Source organism: Oryx dammah, unplaced genomic scaffold, assembly GCF_014754425.2.
Source record: "Oryx dammah isolate SB20612 unplaced genomic scaffold, SCBI_Odam_1.1 HiC_scaffold_28, whole genome shotgun sequence".
NCBI lineage: Eukaryota > Metazoa > Chordata > Mammalia > Artiodactyla > Bovidae > Oryx > Oryx dammah.
Window position 1 is genome coordinate 8,117,204 of NW_024070212.1, and position 20,401 is coordinate 8,137,604.

The 20,401-nt window shown below is 54.7% G+C and overlaps 1 protein-coding gene across 5 annotated transcripts; it reads left to right on the forward strand.

Moving 5' to 3' along the window:
* The first annotated feature begins 3,521 nt into the window (after positions 1–3,521).
* On the forward strand, positions 3,522–19,848 carry NECTIN4 (nectin cell adhesion molecule 4). 5 transcript variants are annotated; one of them, XM_040230071.1, is made up of 9 exons: positions 3,522–3,860; positions 12,370–12,729; positions 13,970–14,260; positions 15,313–15,433; positions 16,356–16,504; positions 16,730–16,889; positions 17,324–17,399; positions 17,709–17,783; positions 18,119–19,848. In XM_040230071.1, the coding sequence occupies exons 1-9, from the start codon at positions 3,785–3,787 to the stop codon at positions 18,341–18,343; spliced, it is 1,533 nt and encodes a 510-aa protein (XP_040086005.1). In that variant the 5' UTR covers positions 3,522–3,784; the 3' UTR covers positions 18,344–19,848. The 5 variants fall into 5 exon arrangements, with proteins under 5 accessions (XP_040086005.1, XP_040086006.1, XP_040086010.1 ...); XM_040230072.1 differs by having other exon boundaries at positions 16,733–16,889; XM_040230076.1 differs by having other exon boundaries at positions 17,709–17,850; positions 18,119–18,210.
* The last annotated feature ends 553 nt before the right edge of the window (positions 19,849–20,401 follow it).

Here is a 20,401-nt window from a genome sequence, read left to right on the forward strand (position 1 = left end):
GCCCAAGGGTCTCCCTGCCAACCTCTGACTCTTTGACCTGGGATCTCACCTCAGACAAACAGGATATTACTCACTAAGAGGCTCTCTCCTCTCCTCCTTCCCCCAACCCATCCTCCTAGTACCCCACCCCCAACCCCTCCCATCCTGACCCACTCCTTCCCCGGCTCACTCAGTCTGACCCTCACTCTCACTCTTCTTCTCCCCGACACCACCCCACCCAGCCTTGGTCTTCCCTGACTCACCTCCAAGTCCCATTGACACAAACAAAAATTTCAGCACAACCCACTCCAACCGGTTTGGCTGAGGTGTGCAGCCTTCTGTGGAGACAGACACAGGTTACAAGCGGATGCTTGGACGCATTAGATGATGAACATCTGAAGTTAGACACAGAGAAAGCCCTGGGCATGGACATAGAGAGATGTGCAGGGAACGTGGGATGGAGGGATCTGGCGTGTTATTATGCATCTGTCTCTCCTAACTGAGGGCTCCTTGAGGCAGGGACCACGTGTATTGCACGTCTCTATCCTCTGCCTGCGGCCTGGCGTGAGGAGGTGCTCACTAAATGTCTGTTGAATGAACTCAGGCATGCAGGCATGCCTGCAGTGATGCCACTAGAACAATACACATGCTGAGAAGGCCACCTTGACTTGAATTATTCCCATTCTTAGGGCCCAGAATGTGGGTGGGAGGAGGGTAGGTAGTGAGGCATGAGGAGAATGGGGATTCAATGAGGGAGAGAGAACAGAACTCAAGAGACCACGCACTTGTTTGCAAAGTCTTCTCCAAAAAATATTTCCTTCTGGCCCTAACCCTGGAATTTGCCTGTTGCAAGCTTCATCCCAGAAGAGTGCAGGCAAGGCCTAAGAATGAGGGCGTGTTCCCCACGAGCATGGCCTATGTGAAATATACAGGACTGAGGGCACAGCGGGAAGAGGGACTTGGACTTGTTGGAGGAGGAGGAGAAAGATCCCTACCTCCAGCAGAGGCCTGAAATGACTTCCTGGCCCAGGTGCTCCCTTTCAGGCCCAGTGGTAGCCTCAGTCCTCCTTCCAAGGCCACCTCTGGTGTTTACTAGGACCTCAACATACCCATGAAAAAATATTTGGCACAGCCTGGCCTTGACAGCCCTGGTAAGTCCAGCGGGAGCCCAGTGTTCCATATGACTGGAACTGCAGGTGAGTGATTGAGGGTCCTAGACATCTTGACCGGCCACACCATGGATGCAGTGTGAATGGAAAAGGTGAAAGGGGTATAGGGACTGGGTACCCACCTTGTGATCATACTGCTTTCCCACCACTGTGCCTCAGTTTCTCCTGGGGTTTCCCGGACCAGGAGGGGTGCGTCCGTGGGAAGGAAAGGAGCTCCTCTGAAATCGTGCGATAGGATCCGAAGTGTGATAATTATAATTATAACACAGGGTGCTCCTCCCTCTTATTCCCCCCGGCTTTACCCCACCCCTGCCACTGTGGATCTCAAAGCAACATCGGGGTGGGGTTGCTCCCCTGGCACAGGTGAGTCCAGAAGAGGGGAAGGGGTTCACCCTGGCAGAGGTGGAGAGAAACAGGAGCTTTGGCATTCAGCCTGGTCCTCGTGGGAAACAGTTCTCTAAGAAGAGGTCACTGCCATGAACATTGTGAGATTTGGGATCTAGAGCCCCTAGCGTCATGGTCCAGAGTTGGGCTCATGGTCCAGAGGCAGGGTTAAAGTCTGGGTCGCTGATCAGGTTCAGGAGAGTCAGGATCTCCACTCCGTACCTGACCACCTTTTCTATCCATAATATCATGCCTTCAACAAAAGTGCATCCAGTCCCCGTTAAGCGCTGTGGACTGTGCTAGCATGGATGATTGAGGCAAGATTACAAAACAAGCCTGACTTTCCAGGAGTTCACAGACTACAGTTCTCATCCTGTCCCTCATTTAACACATTTACTGAATCCTTGGCACACAGCAGGCTTCAATCGATGCTTTTTGAATTGAAGCTTACAATTTAGTTAAGGAGATAAGATGTGCACAAATTATGAGTACGCAAGGTATAATAAAGGGACTAGCAGAGGCTGAGGAAGAACAGAAGGGAGAAAGATTAATTTTAGGTGGGAGGAACTGAGAAGGCTTCATGGAAAATGTGGCATCTGAGGTCAGCTTTGAAAGATGAGTAAGATTTTGACGGGTGGAATCAGGAGTGTGTGTGTGTATGTGTGTGTAAAATATTCTACATGAAATGACCCCCAATCCCGCACCTTGCTGTCCTTGACTCCTCCTGCCTGCCCCTTTCCAGACAAAAGGATCCTGCTGCAAGATTTTAACCCATATATATTTCCTCCTCTCTCCTGTCTATCTGTATATATATATATTTTTTAGCTCCAGTATGTCAATGATCTTGTGCCTCCCCTTCCCTTAGTTTTCAGGGAGTTGAGTTTGCCCCCTTCTCTGGCTATCCCAGATAGGTCAGTAAGGTTTCATGTAACTTGGCAGTTACATTATAGGCAACATGGAAATAGACGGACTGACCAGTAAGAGTATACTTATAGGAATACAAGGACAGAGTATTTGAAATCGATTGTCCTTGTGAAGTCCAGACATGTGGCTTTGTTCAGTAACCACGGGGTAAATTGTTAAAGCAACCACAGAGATTGTGGAAAGGGGCCCCTTTCCACTCAGGTGGTGCTGGTGCAGTGTGGGGACTCCTGACCAGTAGTGAGAAGGTGTTGATGCTGATGGAGAGTCCTGCTAGGGAGGCCAGCAATCTGTGGGGTTAATGCTTTGGTCAATCCCTTGGCTTCTATGTCAAGGGGGGAGGCTTGGGGGAGGGGGGTCACTTAAGTTCCTTCTGAGGGGTCTCTGGGGCTTTCCCCAGTGGCTCACACAGTAAAGAACTGCCTGCAATGCAGAAGACCTGGGTTTGATCCCTGAGGTGGAAAGAGCTCCTGAAGAAGGGAATGGCTACCAGTGTTCTTGCCTTTGATCTAACTCCCTACCTCAAAGGTAGAGATGTCTCATACTACCTAAGCGGTGTCCTCCAGCAAGCCCCTTCCCCACTCTGGGCCTTTGTTTTCTCATCTGGTGGATGAGGTATTTGGGCAGTACTGTCCTCTGTTCCGGTCTTCTCTGATTCTGGCTCCAAAGCTGAGCCCCTCTGGGAAGTTGGGGAACTCAGCAAAACCCAAGGGAAGGCAGCAAGACCGGCCAGGGTGAGGGACTACTGGCTTGCTTTCCACCCACAAGGGCCTTGCCCTGGTTCCTCCTGGCCAGGTGCCTCCCTCTTTGAGCCACCCTGGGCCTTTCCTACCCCTCCCCCCACCTGGCCCCTCCCATCACAGCCCCTTCCACACACTGCCAGGTAAAGCCTGCAGCTGATGATGGGATCCCACACCCCCCCCAGGTCCTTCCCTTATTCCCTCCCTCTCTGGCGCCCATTAGCCAGCCCGGGCCGTGGGGGCGGCGGCTGCCTAGTCTCCGTGCCAGGCCCAGCCCCCGGAGACGCACCTGTTCTGACCTGCTGAGCAGGTTCCCAAGTTTCTGCCTTCGTTGTTGGCCACGGCGTGGGAAGCAGCTCTGCGGGAGCTCGGCGCTCCCGATCACGGCTTCTCGGGGGGTAGCTACAGCTGGGTGGGTGGAAGGGGGCTGGATCCCCTAGCGGAGACCCCAGAGGGGCAGGCAGGTGCGTCCCTGCCCGAGGACTCTGTGACTGCCTACCGTCTGGGTCGATCCCTATCCAGCTCTCGAGCGGCTCCCAGGGAGAACTCGGTGGAACTTCAGAAACACTGGGCAGCTCTGCCTCCCGACCAATGCCTCTGTCCCTGGGAGCCGAGATGTGGGGTCCTGTGGCCTGGCTGCTGCTGCTGCTCCTGGCATCATTTACAGGTAGGACTTGCTTCAGGACCCTTGTTCCTGAGCCCAAGCCGACCAGGCACACACACACACACGCATCCACACGCATGCACACGCATGTACACATACATATTCCCTCTGAGCTGAGGAATCGGCCTCCCTCTCGCATCTCCAGCTGCTACCAGTGCCCTCAGGAGAGCCACCGGAGCTCCTCTGTTTCATGCCCCTTTCCAGCCCCAGGCCAGGTCTCTGGGTCTGGGCTCCCTGACCACCTTAGCCAAAAGGCTGGAGCTGCCTCTGGGGAAAGAGATGTGGTAATTCAGTACAGGTGGCCGGGGAGGTGGAACTGCTGGGGACCCTTTCACCCCAGGGTTTCGTAGAGATACCCTCGCCTACCCCCTGGGCTTCAGAATTGCTGACTGGGGCTGCAGCTGACTCAGGGCTGAGCTGGTTTCCCCAGTTATCAGGGTGTAGGAAGCCTGATGTCCAGAGAATGGACAGGGTCTTTCTCTCACCTCCTCTCTCCATGATGGCCTAGAATACCAGTACTGTGGCACCTGTTGGGGGACTATCGGGGAGCTGGAAGCTCTCTTCACTCCGGCCCCCCATCTCTGAGCACACTATGAGGGGTGCTGTTCCAAAGTGAGACGGCTACTTCCGTGAGTGGGGCGTCTAGAGTAGGGCACCTTCTAGAGAGGGCATGGTCCTCTTTTCTTTATCCCTTGTCCTATTTTCTCAAGTAGATGTCTTGTATCACTCCCATCTAGCACTATGTACAGAAGATTAGAAATTATAGGAACTTATAATCTTCAGAGTCGGGGAGAGTGTGTGTGTGTGTGTGTGTGTGTCTGTAAGGGTGCATAGGCACAATGAAACCAGGGTAGGATTCCTTAGGCTGTTCCCAAGGTAATGGACAACTGAGATATCTTCCTCCTTAGAAAGACAAGGCCTCACCTACATACAACAGTTTGATTCCAAGTCCCAGGAGCAGTGGTGACGGAGCCGCAGTTGTCCAGCAGTGATTTTCCCCAACCTCCATCCGCACCTAAAGCTGTCAGGAGGAGAGTCAGACCTAGATGTGTGGATGGGTGGGGGTCTGCTCTTGCTCTGATCTTCTAATAGAAGGGTCGTTGGCCCAGCCTCCAGCTGCAGGATACTGAGTTTCAAGCCCTGCCATCGCTCCCTCCTCCCCCCCACCCCCCATCTTAATTCCCATCTTCCAGACAACCCTTCTCACTTGCTTAGGCCAAGAGGGTGGGGCCTGGTTGCTGGGGCTAGGGAACTCGGCAGTCACTTTCCTGTAGGATCTACCCACACCTAAAGGATCTACCCACATCTAGAGAGTGGAGCCATGATGTCTCAGGACTCGGAAGGGATCAAAGAGATCCAACTCCCTCAGGGAAGTTTCCAGGGAAAACTGAAAGAAATAGAAAGGCCAGCGAGATCTCAAGATTACTCAGTGTTAGAAGCATAATCGGGGTTAGCGTCTTGGTCTTCCAACCCCTAATTCATCGGCGCAAAACACCTCTGAGTGCTCACTGGGGATAGCCAGGGCACTGGATGCTGGACACGCAACGCTTAGCAAGACATAGTCCCTGCCTTCTTTTTCCAGGACACAAAGCTGTTCTTTCTCAGAGAAGCCCATGGCAGGGAGAGGAGACCCCTTATAGTTAGGGCATCACCCCAACCTTGTCCAGTGCCTAATGGACGGGTGCCATGGCCAGGGAGGCAGCCTGGCTCCAGGGAAGCTGGCACCCAGGGAGCCACACTCAGCTGCTATAACCTGCACAGAGTGCTTGGAGGGCCAGAAGTCAGACCCCGGGTTCCCAGCCCGAGGAACAGGTGGGTCCACCTAACTGCCACCCCCATTCTGGCTCCCCCGTGGGCATCTCCTCAACGGCCCCCAGGAAACTGGAGTGTTCTTGTCTCTGAGAAAGCCTTGGACAGGAACCTTGGGAAATCAGGAGTTTGGGGTTCTGGCCCCATTTCTGCAGTTAATTTGTTGCATGACCTTGGGCAACTAAGAATCTAGACTGCAGGAGACCAAGAAGTAGGATCAGATGATCTTTATGGGCCTTCTAGCTCTGAGAGCCTATGGCTGCCTAAACGTCCAGCCCCTGACTGAAGGAGGGTGCTGGGTGCTGGAAGAGGCACTCCATCTGGCTGTGGCGACAGAAGGGGGAAAGGTCCTGACCCCCTTTCTCAGTGGGGACCAGGGGTGGCTTTACCCTAGATACTGCCTTCTGCCCCTGGACTGCTGCAGATTTGGGTCCCCACCAAGTCCTGGGTCATTAGTGCTCTGAGCCCCAGGGCCCTGCCCCACCCCTGTTAGGGAGAGGAGCCCAGGCTGGGGAGGCACCCCAACAACCACAGCTCTTTGTCTCTCCTTAATGGGATGAGTTTCCGGGTGAGGTCTCCTCCCTTCTCCTTCCCATCTCCTGCCCTGGGGCTGAGGGACCCAAATCTGTAGATACCCTGCCAATAGGGTCCTGGTTCCTAATCTTTGCGTCCAACTGAGTCCTGCAGGACCCCAGAGAACACGGGGTTCTCTGAATTCTGAAGTCTGGCTTCTGAGGGTTAGGATTAGCTTTCTGTCTGAAGTTAGTTTTCTAGAAAGGGAGGGACCCCATCCCTGCATCTCTACTCCTTTTTACAGAGGTGGGGGCAGGCCCTTTTCTGAAGGACCTACCCAAACCCTGGGGGAAGCCCAGAAAGGGAGGCAAGCATCCCTGCCCAAGGTAGGGAGCGCTAGGAGGATCCCAGGGAAGCCCTGTGGCCCCCAGTGACCTTGGTCCAACCCCAGTGTTTCAGGGAGCTGGGCCAAGGGGACCCCAGCCACAGAGATGGCAGTAAGGAATTCATAGTAGAGTCCACGGTCCCAGCCTCTAGACCTCAGCCTTGGGATCCTAGGGCCCTCCAGGCAAAGTGAAGGGAGGTCAGCCACGGTGGGAGCAAGCCTAGTGAAGAGAGAATGCCTGGGCTTTCTGAACCCCCAAACTTGCCCTTCTGCTGACCAAAGTCTAGGCAGAGAAAAGGGATGGGGTGGGGTGAGGAGCTGAGTCAGGAGGGAAGGGAGGAGAGAAGCCTAGGGGCTGAATCTGGGAGCAGAATCTAAACTGAGAAGGTCAAGCTCAGAACTGGGGTCCAGCCACAGAGCTGGAGGAGGAGGGCTCTGCCTGAGGGGGAGGGGACAAGATCACTCTTTCACTGGAGGGGAGCCTCAGGCTTCAGACGCTTTCCCCACAGTTCTCAGGCCACCCCCCCACACACCCCCTTGCCTTTAAAACTGGTTGGTTGTCCTGAGAGCTGGGTTGAGGCTGTGATTTGGGGTGGGGCAGAGCTGGCCACACTTGCAGAGGTGGGGGGAGGGGTGGCTGGCTGGCAGGATTGGGGAGGGGGTTAGGATCCCAGGGGTTTGGGAGAAGTTGAATTCTGGGTCTCCCACCCACAGTGTGGCTGTTGTGGTGACTCAGCCAGGCTCAGACTCTGGCTCCGGGGGGTTTAGGGGACTTATCTGTGCTGGGAGCCGTGTCTGGGCCGGAGCTGGGGCTGCCTCAAGGCCTGTCCTCCCCCATTGTTCTCACCTCCCTTTGTGATTGGTGTGGCCCCCCTCCCCAGACACTAATCTGTGGTGGGCGCTTTGCCCGGGTTGGGAAGCTCTCACTAAGCTGAGGGGCTTAGGACAATGGAGGGTAAGTGAGGGAGGTGGAGGAAGGCAGAGAGACAATCTGCTGGTTTTCAAAGTTCCTTAGCACTCCAAGGCCAAGGTTACAGGGGGAGAGGGACAGATGGAAAGAAAAAAAGTGGGGTTGTTTATATCACCTGTCCTGAATAAGGGGCTTCAGGGGTCCCTTCCCAGGTCCTTTCTTACCCCAAACTCACCCACTCATTCCAGCTCTTTCTTGGGGAGGCTGCTACTGTGGGGTGAGGGGAGGCAAGAGTTAACAAAGGAGAATGAGACCCTAGACAGCTCAGCCCCCTCCCCCTAGCCTCAGGCAGGATCCCCCTCCTCCTTCCCAGCAAACTTCCACCAGACAACCTTCACCCCAGGCCTGCAGCGAGAGCTGGTTTTTCTGGTGGCGGCAGCAGCAGAGACGTGACAGAGATTCCCAGGGAGAGGCCTCCTTGAGGGGCCAGAGGTGCTGGGGGGCGCTGAGAAAGGTGGGGGTCCTTCCAGTAGGAACCCGAGGAGCAAGGTAGAGAGAGCTTTTGTTTTGTTCTGTGGGGTGGTCCTTGATGAACAATTTCCCATCACCCCAGAGGGACAGTGACCTCATCTCTGGGTCCCTCTGCCTGAGATGAATCTGCCTCAAGTCTGGGGTGAGGAGGGGAGGGGTGCCTGGGCGACACTCCAGTGGGTGCAGAGACAGAGGCCCTGAGCCACACAGCACTGACCAAAGGCAGCTGAGACAGATAACTATGCGGAAGCTAAGAGAAACCAATATCAAAATATTTACTGTGTGTGCACATTCACAGACATGCCTTTCCATGGCTTGCTCTGATGCTGACCTGCACACATGCACTCCTGAAGAGAAAAAGCAGACACATGTCTGTGGGAAACACCCCCAGGTTCATGCAAAGAGGCAGCCTTTCCTGCAGGCGAGCCAGCACTGAGACACAGCAGGCCCTCACCCAAAGACGGGCACGCAGACACACGGAGCTCACACTGCCTCCCTTCCTCCTCCTCAGAGACCCACCTCCAGGACCCCATTGTGTGCCCCTAGACGCACTAGCAGTGGATGCTGACGGAGAAAGGCTCCGCAGAAAGAAAAGCCTCCTGCCTGAGAGATGCCATCATCTGCCACTGCCAGCCTCAGTCTCCCCTCCGGAGATCAGAGGCCAGGCCTCGTGCAGAGAGGAGAGTTGGGGCACAGGGTAGGGAGAAGGCAGCCAGCCCAGGCCGGGAACGGAGGGCCTGTCTGGGAGCAGGTGGGGTACACAGAGGGCAGGGCCCCAAAGAGGCCCGTGGGGGCCTGGCCAGGGGTGGGGGAGGACCAGGGCAGGGATCCCGTCCGGCCAGTCGGGCCTGTTCTCTGCCTTGCGCAAGGTGGTGGCTGGTGGCGGCTGTGGCTAGGCTGGCTGTGCAGCAGAGGCTGAATCACCAAGGTTCCTGACCAGCGTCCTGGTGCTCCCAGGAGGAGGGGAGGGGAGGGTCAGAGGGAGGGGTGCCCAGCCAGCAGAGTCCACCAGCCTCAGCAACTAGTCTGCAGCAGAAGGGTCCGTGGGCTTGGCCTGGCCACTACATGCCCGCAGGGTGACCTCACCAGGCAGGCGGTGTGTCTCCTTTGCTCTGGTGACATCATCATGCTGACGCCGGGCGGGCACTGGGTGGGGGAAAGAAGGAGGAGGCAGTCCTGGTCTGCCCTACCCTGGGAGTCTCAGCTTCTGGGTCTGCCTACTGGGCCCAAGTTCTCTTTTCCTTCTCTTGCAGCCTGTGTGTGTATATGTGTGTGTGTGTGTGTGTGTGTGTGTGTAAGTGAAGGAGGGTGTTGCTCAAGCTGAGATGCTCCCAGTAAATAGTGAATTGAGGACAATGGGGAGATGTGGGAGAGACCCAGAAGGGATTTTCCGGTTTAAGTGGGTTCCTCATCCTGCAAAGTTTGGGTTTATCACTTGGTATCATGAAGCCACAGGTAGGGATGTGGAGGATCGGACTCAGACACGTGCTAGGGACTCGATGCATGTTGTACGCTAAGAAGGTATTTTTGGTGGGGAAATGTGATTAGTGGTGGGGAAAGGCCAGTTGCTTGACAAGTATAGGAATGAGGATGCCATCGGACATTGTTCCAGAAATAGGCTTTGGAAGGGTTTGAGTGTCTCCCAGTGGAGCAGGGCTTGGATTCCCTGTGACCTGCTTGGACACTGGGATTAGAAGCAGAGGAAGTACCAGGGAGCCCCAGTCTCAAGCCCACCTTCAGCCCTTGGCAGCCCTGCTCCCTCTGGTGTCAGGAGGAGGTGCCTGGGAGGGGTGACAGGTGGTTAGCTGGACTCCTTGGCTGGGCTGGGTGGGACCAACATCAGCTTGGGCAGGTCAGGGCCCTGGTATCTGGCCCTGCAGGTCTGTCCTGTCCCATTTGGGCCCTCCCGGCTCCCAACAGCATCCTCCCTTCCTCTTCCCGTTTGCAGGGCTGTGGGATCCCCTTCCTCTGTCCCATGCTCTGCCTCACTGGGACCTCTGGCCACTCTGGTGGGGCTTCACTTTCGCCCCCCACGTCTGATTCCCTCCGCCCCCTACTTTCACCCTAGGTCTAGTCTGGAGGTACTCCCTTTGGCAGAGAACCCAGCTGGCCAGCCTATTGTGTCTCCACCCTAAGGTTGCCATGCTAACCCCCTCCCTGCCCAGCCCAACCAAAGACTGCACATTCCTCCTCGTTCTACCCTTTCCTTCTTCTGCCTGTCTCTCACATTCATTCATTCATCCACTCATTCACTCATTCAGTCAGTCAATAAATAATAATTGAGTACCAATTATATGCCAGGAATGCAGACCACTGAGCACTGAATCAGAAGCCATGTTTGCATATGTGATGTGAGATCCATTTTATACCCTTGAGGTTCTCAGTCTGGTGGAAGAGGCAGACGAGAAAACAGCAAATACAATCTGTGGTATCAACAAATGCAGTCTGTGATGGGTCAACGCAGGATGCTAGAGGGAGAACAGAGGAAGGGCACCTCACCCTGCCTCAGGTGGGGGTGGGGGAAGGGAGGACTCCGGGAGGAAGTGATGTCTAAGCAGAGTCTTTAAGGATGAGTAGGAGTTACCCAGACAGTGATGAGTAGGAGCTACCAGACATAGGGAGGAGGGCATTTCAGGCAGGATCACAGTATGAGCAAGGTGAAGGCCAGCAGGGTGTGTGAAATGCTGGCCAGAGGTAGGAGCTTTGAACTTTTGGGAATTACTGGACATGCATCCCCAGGCAAGGCGCTCTCACCATTCCAGAGAGCCTTCATTCTGCCCGCAGCCCTCTGCCCCCAGCCCTGTTTCATGCACTTTATTCCACAACTTCAAATCTCTTTCTTTCCAGCCTCGAGCTTCTCTAGCCCTCCCTCCCTCATAAGTTACTCATTCTAGAAACCTAGGAGTTGTCTTTGAGTCTTTCCTCTTTCTGGTCAGTGACCAGGTCCTGCCAAGCTTCCCCTGGAACTGTCCCCTCCTCTTGGCAGCACAGTGCCGGATGGCAGCAGGGTCCTAGTGTGTCTCCTGCCGCAGGCTCTGCTTTCCAGTCGGAGGGCACATGACCACAGGCTTAATGCTCTAGTGACTCCGTATTTCCCCTGGCCAAATCTGAATTCCTTTCCCTGGTGTGGAAGGTCCTGGATGATTTTCCTGTGACCAGATGTCCCACTCCCGCTCAACACACGCCCCTTGGCTTAGTTGTGTCCTCTCCTCTTGGCTTCCGGAACCAGCCAGACTCCACCTCCCTGGGGTTTGCCCACCTTGGGATCCTTACCTGGGATCCCTTTCCAGGTCTCACCCCCTCCTGATTCTACCCACCTCATGCATGAGGCCCTCCTACCTGAATCAGGACCACTGTGACTAGCCTATCCCATAACTAACGTGCAACACACCAGTAACCACTAAATAAGAAACCATCACACATATTTCCATAGATGTTTCCATACATATCTCTTTCCCAGAAGATCTCAGATTCTATAAGTGTGGGACATGCATCCTTCTTTGCTGATAAGGCTACATGATAGATCTCCCTGAGGGCTTCATACTGTTCTTTATCAATACACATAGCACTCACCTTTCAACACTGGTCCCCACCTTCAGTCCTCTGCTTCTGGTTCATGGTTCTAATCCTGTTATATATCTGTCCTGACCTTTCCTCTCTGGGCCTCTGACCCTGGGCCTTTCTATCTTCAGTGACTTGCTCATTCCTGTCTCTGAGTCGTGGTTCATGCCATTCCTCCCACATAGCATAACTTCTTCTCTCTGGGAACCCAGGTCTCTCATCCGCTTATCTTCAAACCATGAAAAGAATGTTCCAAAGGGCCTGTTGGGATGGACCCTTCCTACACCACATGCCGCATCCCAGACACCAACTCTTCTTAACCCTTGCCTTGGCTCCAGGTCGCTTTCTGAAAGCATTCTCTTTCCCTCTCTTGGTAGGTTAAGCCTTCTGTTAAAGTCTGTCCATGGCTTCCAGGTCTTTGTGGCATAAAATCCATTTCCCTGAGCTCCCAGAGGGCAGAGGCTGGGTCTCTTCTCCTGTTATAGCTGCCCACCTTACAATTGCTCAGGATAGGATCCAGGGCTGAGAGAGGGTGTGACTCTTCCATACACCATCTGTGTGGCCTTAGGCAAGTCACTTCCTCTCTCTGGGTCTCAGTTTCCTCATCTGTTAAAGGGCGATAATAACACCTACCTCTTGGGAATGGTTTGTGGATCTAATGAGGTAATGGACTGAACGCGCTTTGCAAGCAGAAAATGCTCCAGGAGTTCTGGGCTGCCTTTGCTGACATTATCATTATGAATAAGTGTTCCCCAGCTCTGGCAGCGCCCCTAGTCCTGGCTGCTTCTCTCTGCCCCCTGCAGGTCAGTGCCTTGCTGGTGAGCTGGAGACCTCGGACCTGGTGACCGTGGTGCTGGGCCAGGATGCCAGGCTGCCCTGCTTCTACCGAGGGGATCCGGGCGAGCAGGTGGAGCAGGTGGCATGGGCTCGCGTGGATGCGGGCGAGGGCGGCCGGGAACTGGCACTGCTGAACTCCAAATACGGGCTGCACGTGAGCTCAGCCTACGAGGGCCGCGTGGAACAGCCGCCGCCCCCACGGAACCCCCTGGATGGTGCGGTACTGCTGCGCAATGCGGTGCAGGCTGACGAGGGCGAGTACGAGTGTCGCGTCAGCACCTTCCCTGCTGGAAGCTTCCAGGCGCGGCTGCGGCTCCGCGTTCTGGGTAAGGCCAGTTGCCAGAGACGCCAGAACCTCAGGCCCTGGGTCTTGGAAGGCAGAGCCAGAAGCAGGGGAATGCAGAGATGAACGGGGTGGGGTCGAAACAGGAAAAGGTGGGGTCCTGTGGGACTGAGAGAGCTTCATTTAGCCCATCCAACCCCCACCCCAATCCAGAAATTCTTTTCAGGTGACCCCCAAAGCTTGATACAGCTTGATCAGCCTTGGGGAAGAATCCATTTATTAGGCTGGTCTTCCTTCTGTGGACCTGACATCTCCCTGTTGGTTACTCGCACCCTCTGCAGCGAGGTGACACAGCCTTCTCTCTTCTGCACAACAGCCTCTCCACTAGATGTGATGCTCTGTCATGCCTCACTCAAATCTCTTCTTCAAGCTAAATTTACTAGTTTCTGCAACAGTTCTACCAGACACACTCATTCAGAGCCTCCCTCATCCTCCTCGGCTCCATTTAAAATACTGGGCCTAGACATGGACACACAGGCCCAGCTCTGCCCAGAGTGGCTGTGCATGACCAGTGAGGCTCATGCCTGCCCTGATCCTGACCTTCAGTGAATGCGGTCCGGAGCCACAGTTGCCTTGTAAACCACCTCTTGGCACTGTGGACTCTCATGGTCAACGGATACCCTGGACTTGGACTTATGGTCAAGTCCAGTCTTTTCCATGCTGGGTTTGGACTGTTAATGTTATGAAGATAAAAATAAAGACCTTTATAGTTTTCCTTTATCTACATGGAATTTAGTAATACCAGCCATGGTAGAAAAACCTGAGTGTGAATCTTGGCTTCACTACCCCATAGCGAATGATCTGGAATGAATCATTTAACCTCCTTGAGCTTCAGTTTCTTCAACTATGAAATAAGGATAATAATACCTACTTCATGTTTGTTGACAGGATTAAAAGAAATAATGTTTGTAAAGTGTTGAGCACAGTACTGGGCCACATAGTCAGTGCTTTAAAAATAGTGGCTATTATTATTATTATTATTATATAGATGTTATCTGGTTAGTTTTTAAATTACCTCATTATTTTTATTAAAAAAATGACCCATACTCATTGTAAATAATTCAAACAGTGGACAAAGGTACAAAGTCAGCTGAAGTTCTACCACTCATTTGACATCTCTGTTGATAGTATAAAAGAAGAAAAAGCTAGACTGAACTGGGATGGGGTGGGACCTCCTAACGGGGGTTATGAAGATGGTGCTCTCTGCCTCCCCTCATCTGCAGTGCCTCCCTTGCCCTCGCTGAATCCTGGTCCAGCGCTAGAAGAGGGCCAGGGCCTGACACTGGCAGCCTCCTGCACAGCAGAGGGCAGCCCGGCCCCCAGCGTTACCTGGGACACAGAGGTCAAGGGCACAACATCCCAACGCTCCTTCACACACTCCCGCTCAGCTGCCGTCACTTCAGAATTCCATCTGGTGCCCAGCCGGAGCATGAATGGACAGCCACTTACCTGCGTGGTGTCCCACCCTGGCCTGCTGCAGGATCAACGGATCACCCACACCCTCCAAGTGGCCTGTGAGTACTTGGGTAGGGCACCCCCATGGGCTCCAGGAAGACGGGCGCGATCCTGAGAGACCCTGAGGCCCGCCAGTCTGGATCCTACAGCTCGTGCTGTGTGGCCAAGAGCACTAGTCCAAGGTGTAAGACCTGGAGCCCATCCCAGAGGACCTTGGCAAACCACTCCCTGACCTTCAGAGTCCTCCTGCTTACAAAGGAGCTTGCCCTGATTTTCAGGTTTCAGGGAGGTCAGATATAAATATGGAATTGAAAGGATTTTGTGAAATAGTTTAGGATTTGAAGACAGATGGACTTGGAATGCACCCTAGTTCTGCTATTTACCAGCCGTTATTCAGTCAAGATTCATTTTCTTCATTAGCAGAAGGAGAGTAATTATATCAACTTTACAGGGTTCTGATGGGAATTAGAAACGACAAATGCAAAGCCTCTCACACGGCACTTAGTGTGTGGATGGTACCAGGTCAATGGCAGATGTTGTTTTCCTGGCATTAGACTTCACGCCTCTGTGAGGGATGGCACTGGTTTCTACTCATACTAACACAGCATTTGGCACAAAGTAGGTCCTCAACAGATGTTTGTTAAAGAAATGAACGAGCTGGAAATTCCCTGGTCATCCAGTGGTTAGGACTGCACAATTTCCCTGCCGAGGACCTGGGTTCGATCCCTGATCTGGGATCCCCACAAGCCATGCTGCACAGTCAGGGAAAATAAAAAAGAAATCAAGGAACTAGGAGGATGGTTAAACCTTTGAAGAATCAGAGAGGGGTTTTGCTTAGCACCTGTTTTTTGACTGGCGCTATGCTAGGGCCCACAGGGGATTCAAAAGGTGTTGCCATGCTGCTATGCAGAGAAACACATAGGCTCGCTGCACAGGTGAACCAGCACGGACTCTGAATGCAGGGGATGGAGCTGTCAGCAGAGTGGGGCTGGTCTAGGTTGGGCTGCAGATGGGCAGGGAGAGGCCATTCCAGGCGGGGTGAGGCCTGGGACTGGGGGTCTTCGAGGAAGAGCATCTCTCCCATTCTCTCTCCTCCCACCTTTCATTCCAGTCCTTGCGGAAGCCTCTGTGAGGGGCCTTGAAGACCGAAAGCTGTGGCAGGTTGGCAGAGAAGGGGCTATGCTCAAGTGCTTGAGTGAAGGGCAGCCCCCGCCCTCGTACAACTGGACACGGTAAGGGCCAAGCTTGAGCCTGGGATCCTTCCCTCGGGACCAACACGTACTCATCACGAAATGGGACAATATACTCTGAGCCCCAAATAAACTGGGGCACATGTTCAGACCAATACAAGAATATGCATGGTCACCAAACATTATTATTGGCTTATACCTGGGAGTGTGGGATACAGGGTGATGCATAGGGAGTTAGCTAACATGTGCTTGGCTTTTTCCCTTAACTTTAAAATTATGAAATGTAATACGGTATTTAAATGTTAACACTTTTTACGTCAGTGCCTGAAGTGGATAAGACAAAAAGATACAGCTGACTGCGACTGTTGTTAAAGCAACACTTTTTATAGCCACTGTCGCATCGCCAGCACCTTAGAAGCAGCCTCCCATCTCTGCTAGTTCCCTGGCTTTTTTCCAGGGTCTGAGATGTCCAGAGAGTCAGGGAGGGGGTCAGGGGTACATGTGTGTGAGCCCATGACAGGCATGCTCTCACATATGAGCAGATGAGCCCTGTATGCGGCCTTGTGCCTGGGGCTCTGTTCATGAATCCTACCTTGCAATGTCGGGGGTATTGGGGCATGCAGTCACGTTTGCCAAGTACATCTGAGCCCAAATAGGAATGGAAAGTCCTGTGGTACGGACTTTATGCCATGTGGTCCTGGTGCTCAGTGCTGAGTGACGTGATGCCCACAGGAGCATGTGAGATGTTGTGCGTGTGGATCTTCCCTGTGCGTGTTGGGGTGCCCAGGTCAGGCTGGGCGGCAGGGAGCAGGGGCCTCTGCCTAGACCTGCCTAGAGGAGGGAGGGGCACCGTGGGAACAGCCGGTGGCTCTGGGTGACGTCATGGGGGAGGGAGGTGGAGAGCTGCCCGGGCACGTTGGATGGTGGCAGCCTCAGCCCGCCCATCAGCTTCCCTGTCCTCCAGGCTGGACGGGCCTCTGCCCAGTGGGGTACGAGCAGAAGGAGACACCCTGGGCTTCCCCACACTGACCACTGAGCACAGTGGCACATACGTCTGCCATGTTAGCAATGCACTCTCCTCAAGGGATTCTCAGGTGGTGGTGGACGTTCTTGGTAAGCACTGGGGCAAAGGCTGGGACCTGGGCCAGGGGCCTGGTGGGGGGCAACGGGAAGCCAGACAGGGAGTGAACTGGGAGAGTGTTTATTTGGAGGGGGCGGGACTGCATGTATTTTGCAGAGGGTCAGGCTGAGGGGGTGGTTTGGGAATGTGTTTTGAGAGGACAGCGTGGGGTGGGCCAGAGATCTGGACGTCTGCCTTAGACCTCGGCCTGCCCACAGCAGACCCCGAAGACGCCCCCGGGAAGCGGGTGGACCTCGTGTCGGCCTCCGTGGTAGTGGTGGGCGTAATTGCCGCACTCTTGTTCTGCCTTCTGGTGGTGGTCGTGGTGCTCATGTCCCGATACCATCGGCGCAAGGCCCAGCAGATGACCCAGAAATAGTGAGTACTGGCCCCTCCTGGGCGGGTGAGGGCAGCGGGGAGCAGAGAGGAGACAAGCAGGAGGTGGGCCAGGACTGAGGAGCGAGAGGAGGCTGGGTGGCCCCACGTCTGAGGAGCTTGTGGACCAGAGGTAGGCAGAGTCTCCTGGGAGGTGAGAAAGGCCTGGGGGCCTGGACCACAGCTGGGTGTGGGGAGCCACACTGCCCGAGTGCGGGCAGAGCCACATTCGAGGGTGTCACACGCACGGGCACATACATGGCACCAGGCACACACACTCTGCAGCCACACTGCCACCTGCAGCCACGCGCTCACACTTGCAGGGACGGCCCAGTGCCCACACCCTCCAGCCCCAGCTCATAGAGGCGCCGCCAGCCTAGGTTGGCCTTGGGAGGCTACCACTACCCTCAGCTCCTGACGAGGGGGTGTCTTCCCAGTGAGGAGGAGCTGACCCTGACCAGAGAGAACTCCATCCGGAGGCTGCATTCCCATCACTCGGACCCCAGAAACCAGGTGTGTGCTCCAGGGTCAGGGGTGTTCATGGGGCCGGGGCCCCTCTGCAGGTCAGGAGCATAGGAGGGTTGCACTGGGGGGAGGGGACAGGGTGGGGCAGCGTGGGGCGGCGCTTCTTTGGGCTGGCTCCTTTAGAAAGCCCTCTTCATCGCTGGCCTCAAGGTCGCTTGGGGAAGCCATGGTTAGCACTGGTTTCAGGGTGGGGTCAAGGTCAGGGTGGGGGAATGAGGATGTCTGTGGGGCGGGGGAAGGTGACTAGGGAGGCGCCTGAGCCCCGTCCTGACTCCTCCCCATGTCCGGGCCCTGCAGCCGGAGGAGAGTGTAGGGCTGAGAGCCGAGGGCCACCCCGATAGTCTCAAGGACAACAGTAGCTGCTCTGTGATGGTGAGGCCCCCGGCCCCACCGGTGTCCCCAGCACTCTGCTCAGGCCCCTCTCCCGGCCCCCGATGTGGTGCGTCAGCAGCCCCTCCACCAGCCCCCTTGCTGAGACTCACACTGCCCGCCTGCCTCCCCCGACACCCCCAGCTATGCCCTTACGCCTTCGTTCTCCAGTCCCCCCTTCCCCACACCTAACATTCACTCCTGCCTATCGCTGAGCTGCTGAGCAACTGTAACCCCTGCTTGTGCCTGACCTCTGGCCCCACCGTGCCCCAGCCAGCCCCTTCAAGCGTGGCCGCCCTGCCCAGGCTCCTGACTTGGCCCCTTCCCTTGGTCTCCAGAGTGAAGAGCCGGAGGGCCGCAGTTACTCCACGCTGACCACAGTGAGGGAGATTGAAACGCAGACCGAGCTGCCATCTCCAGGCCCTGGGCGGGCAGAGGAGGAGGAGGATCGGGATGAAGGCATCAAGCAGGCCATGAACCATTTTGTTCAGGAGAACGGGACCCTGCGGGCCAAGCCCACGGGCAATGGCATCTACATCAACGGGCGGGGGCATCTGGTCTGACCCAGGCTTGCCTCCGTCCCCTAAGCCTGGCTCCCTCTGCTGACAGGGAAGCCTTCAGCTCATCCCCAGGGGGCCTCCCTGTACACTCTTTGCTTGAGGAAGATGCTCCCCACGCCACTGACTGCTTGACCTTCAGTCCTTCCAGTCCTTCCGTTGGAAAACGGAAGGGCTCTGCTGGTTGAGTCTCTCCCACAGTGTGTGCCAGTCACTGTGTGTGCGTGTGTGCTTGAGTGTGTGCTGTGTGTGCGTGCAGGGGTGATTGTGCCTGTGGTGTGCGTCATGCTGTCACAAGTGAACTGTGGTACGTGTGTCAACCCGTTCAGTGGCAATGTGGAGTGTACGTCACAGGGATGTGCTTGTGTGTCGTGCAGCTGTGGGACCTTTGCCTGTAAAATGCAGGTGTTTTCCTCAGACCCCAGAGCAGTATTAATGACGCAGAGCTTCGAGGCGGGAGGTAGAGACTTGGGCCAGATCCAGGTGTGCGGGCATAGCTGGAGCTGGAATCTGGCCTCCTGAGTTGGGGAGCAGGGCTCCCACCACTTGGGACCCGTGGGGGCAAGTGTGAAGTGGTGGGCCGGGGTCCGCCAGAAGCTCAAACTGCCCTCTGGTGGCCTCTGGGCCTGCTGCATGTACATATTTTTCTGTAAATAAGCCTGCACAGGGGAGCTTCTTTAAGGAATATTGCCCCAAACTCATTAAGAGAAAAGACTTTTCAAAAAACTTTGGACTCATCTGGATGTTTATCGTTACGAGGATTGCTTAAAGAGTCATCAGCCTACACAGGAATCCAGCCAAGCTAGACCTTGCTCGGCCCGACCCCAGGAGGTTAATTCCTACGGTTCAAGGTGCTCCTTCTGAGGCATCTTAATCTGGAAAGCCTCATGGGAAGGAGACTAAGATCTGATGGAGTCTGAAGGAGGCGCGTGTGCCCCACAGTTACTGGTAACGGGAGGACAAGTAAGGTCCTTGGCCTCGCGGTTCCTCGGCTCTTCCCCTAGGCTCATGTTTTCTTGGTTGCGTGCACGGGTGTTTGTGGTCCCTTGGTGAGGGGGTCACTAGGACTTGGTGACAAGGCTGGTTTAGTCATGGTGTAAGGGAGAGAGAATAGTGATAATAGAACCAGGGAGGGTAGGAGTTCAAGTGAGGTGAAGGAGCTACTGGGAGCAAGAATATCCCCTTTTCCCCAGGGGTCTCAGGGTCACTAACTTGGGGTTCTTTCAGCAGTTTCGCTGGGTAGGGGCTGGGCTTAGATGAAGTCCATTTTTGCCTGCCTGACCCAAATACATTCAACCAGGATACCTAGATTTAGTACCAACCCTGCTCAGCCTGAACTCTACTGGATTTCTGACCAAAGGAGGGTCTCTCATCCCCTGCTCTGCAGCCAGCCAGGACTTTGCATGTGGAACCTGAAGATATGGAATTCTAGTATGTACATTTTGTGTAAATATGTGTATAGTTGTACATAAATGATATTCTGTTTTTAAATAAACAGATAAAACCTGTTCTTTCTGGTTCCTGTCTCGCTCCCTGAACTGTGTAAATCCTGAACCTCAATACTCTGCTGTCTAAGGACATCCCCGCTATGGTTCCAAGTTGGGGAGGAGCTAGGATGCCTGGAATTGGGAGGGACAGGGGGAGAGATATGATCTCCACAAGACCTTGAGCCATCTCTGAGAGTCCCCAGGTAGGACAGTGGAAGGGAAGACCCCTTCCAGGATAGGCAGTAACTCAGTTGGGCAGTATTTTATATCCTATCTTTTATTGGAGTCTTACTACAACAGGCCTGGAAAGTAAACAGCAGTGTAAAATATTTATGGTCAAAGAACCCAAAACTCAGATGGGTTCCACAGGATATTAGAGTTGGAAGGATTTACAGGCCATCTTAGTCTCCTCTTCATTTTTTCATGTGTGGAAACCGAGGTTTGGCGCGGTGATGTGGCTCGAATGACACTGCAGGCCTGTGAGAGTCGGAGGCTGGGTCTCCTGCCTCCTTGGTGTGCCCTGCAGAGCCCTGCGTTGCTCTGCTCCCAGGCAGTTCTGGGGTATCAACCTCAGACC

Bases quoted from the DNA above. Each gene is read 5' to 3' on its own strand.
- NECTIN4 (XM_040230071.1), top strand. From the start codon at position 3,785: ATGCCTCTGTCCCTGGGAGCCGAGATGTGGGGTCCTGTGGCCTGGCTG. The intron at 3,861-12,369 runs GTAGGACTTGCT...TGCCCCCTGCAG, and splicing joins GCTCCTGGCATCATTTACAG to GTCAGTGCCTTGCTGGTGAG. The intron at 16,890-17,323 runs GTGAGTACTGGC...GTGTCTTCCCAG, and splicing joins CAGCAGATGACCCAGAAATA to TGAGGAGGAGCTGACCCTGA.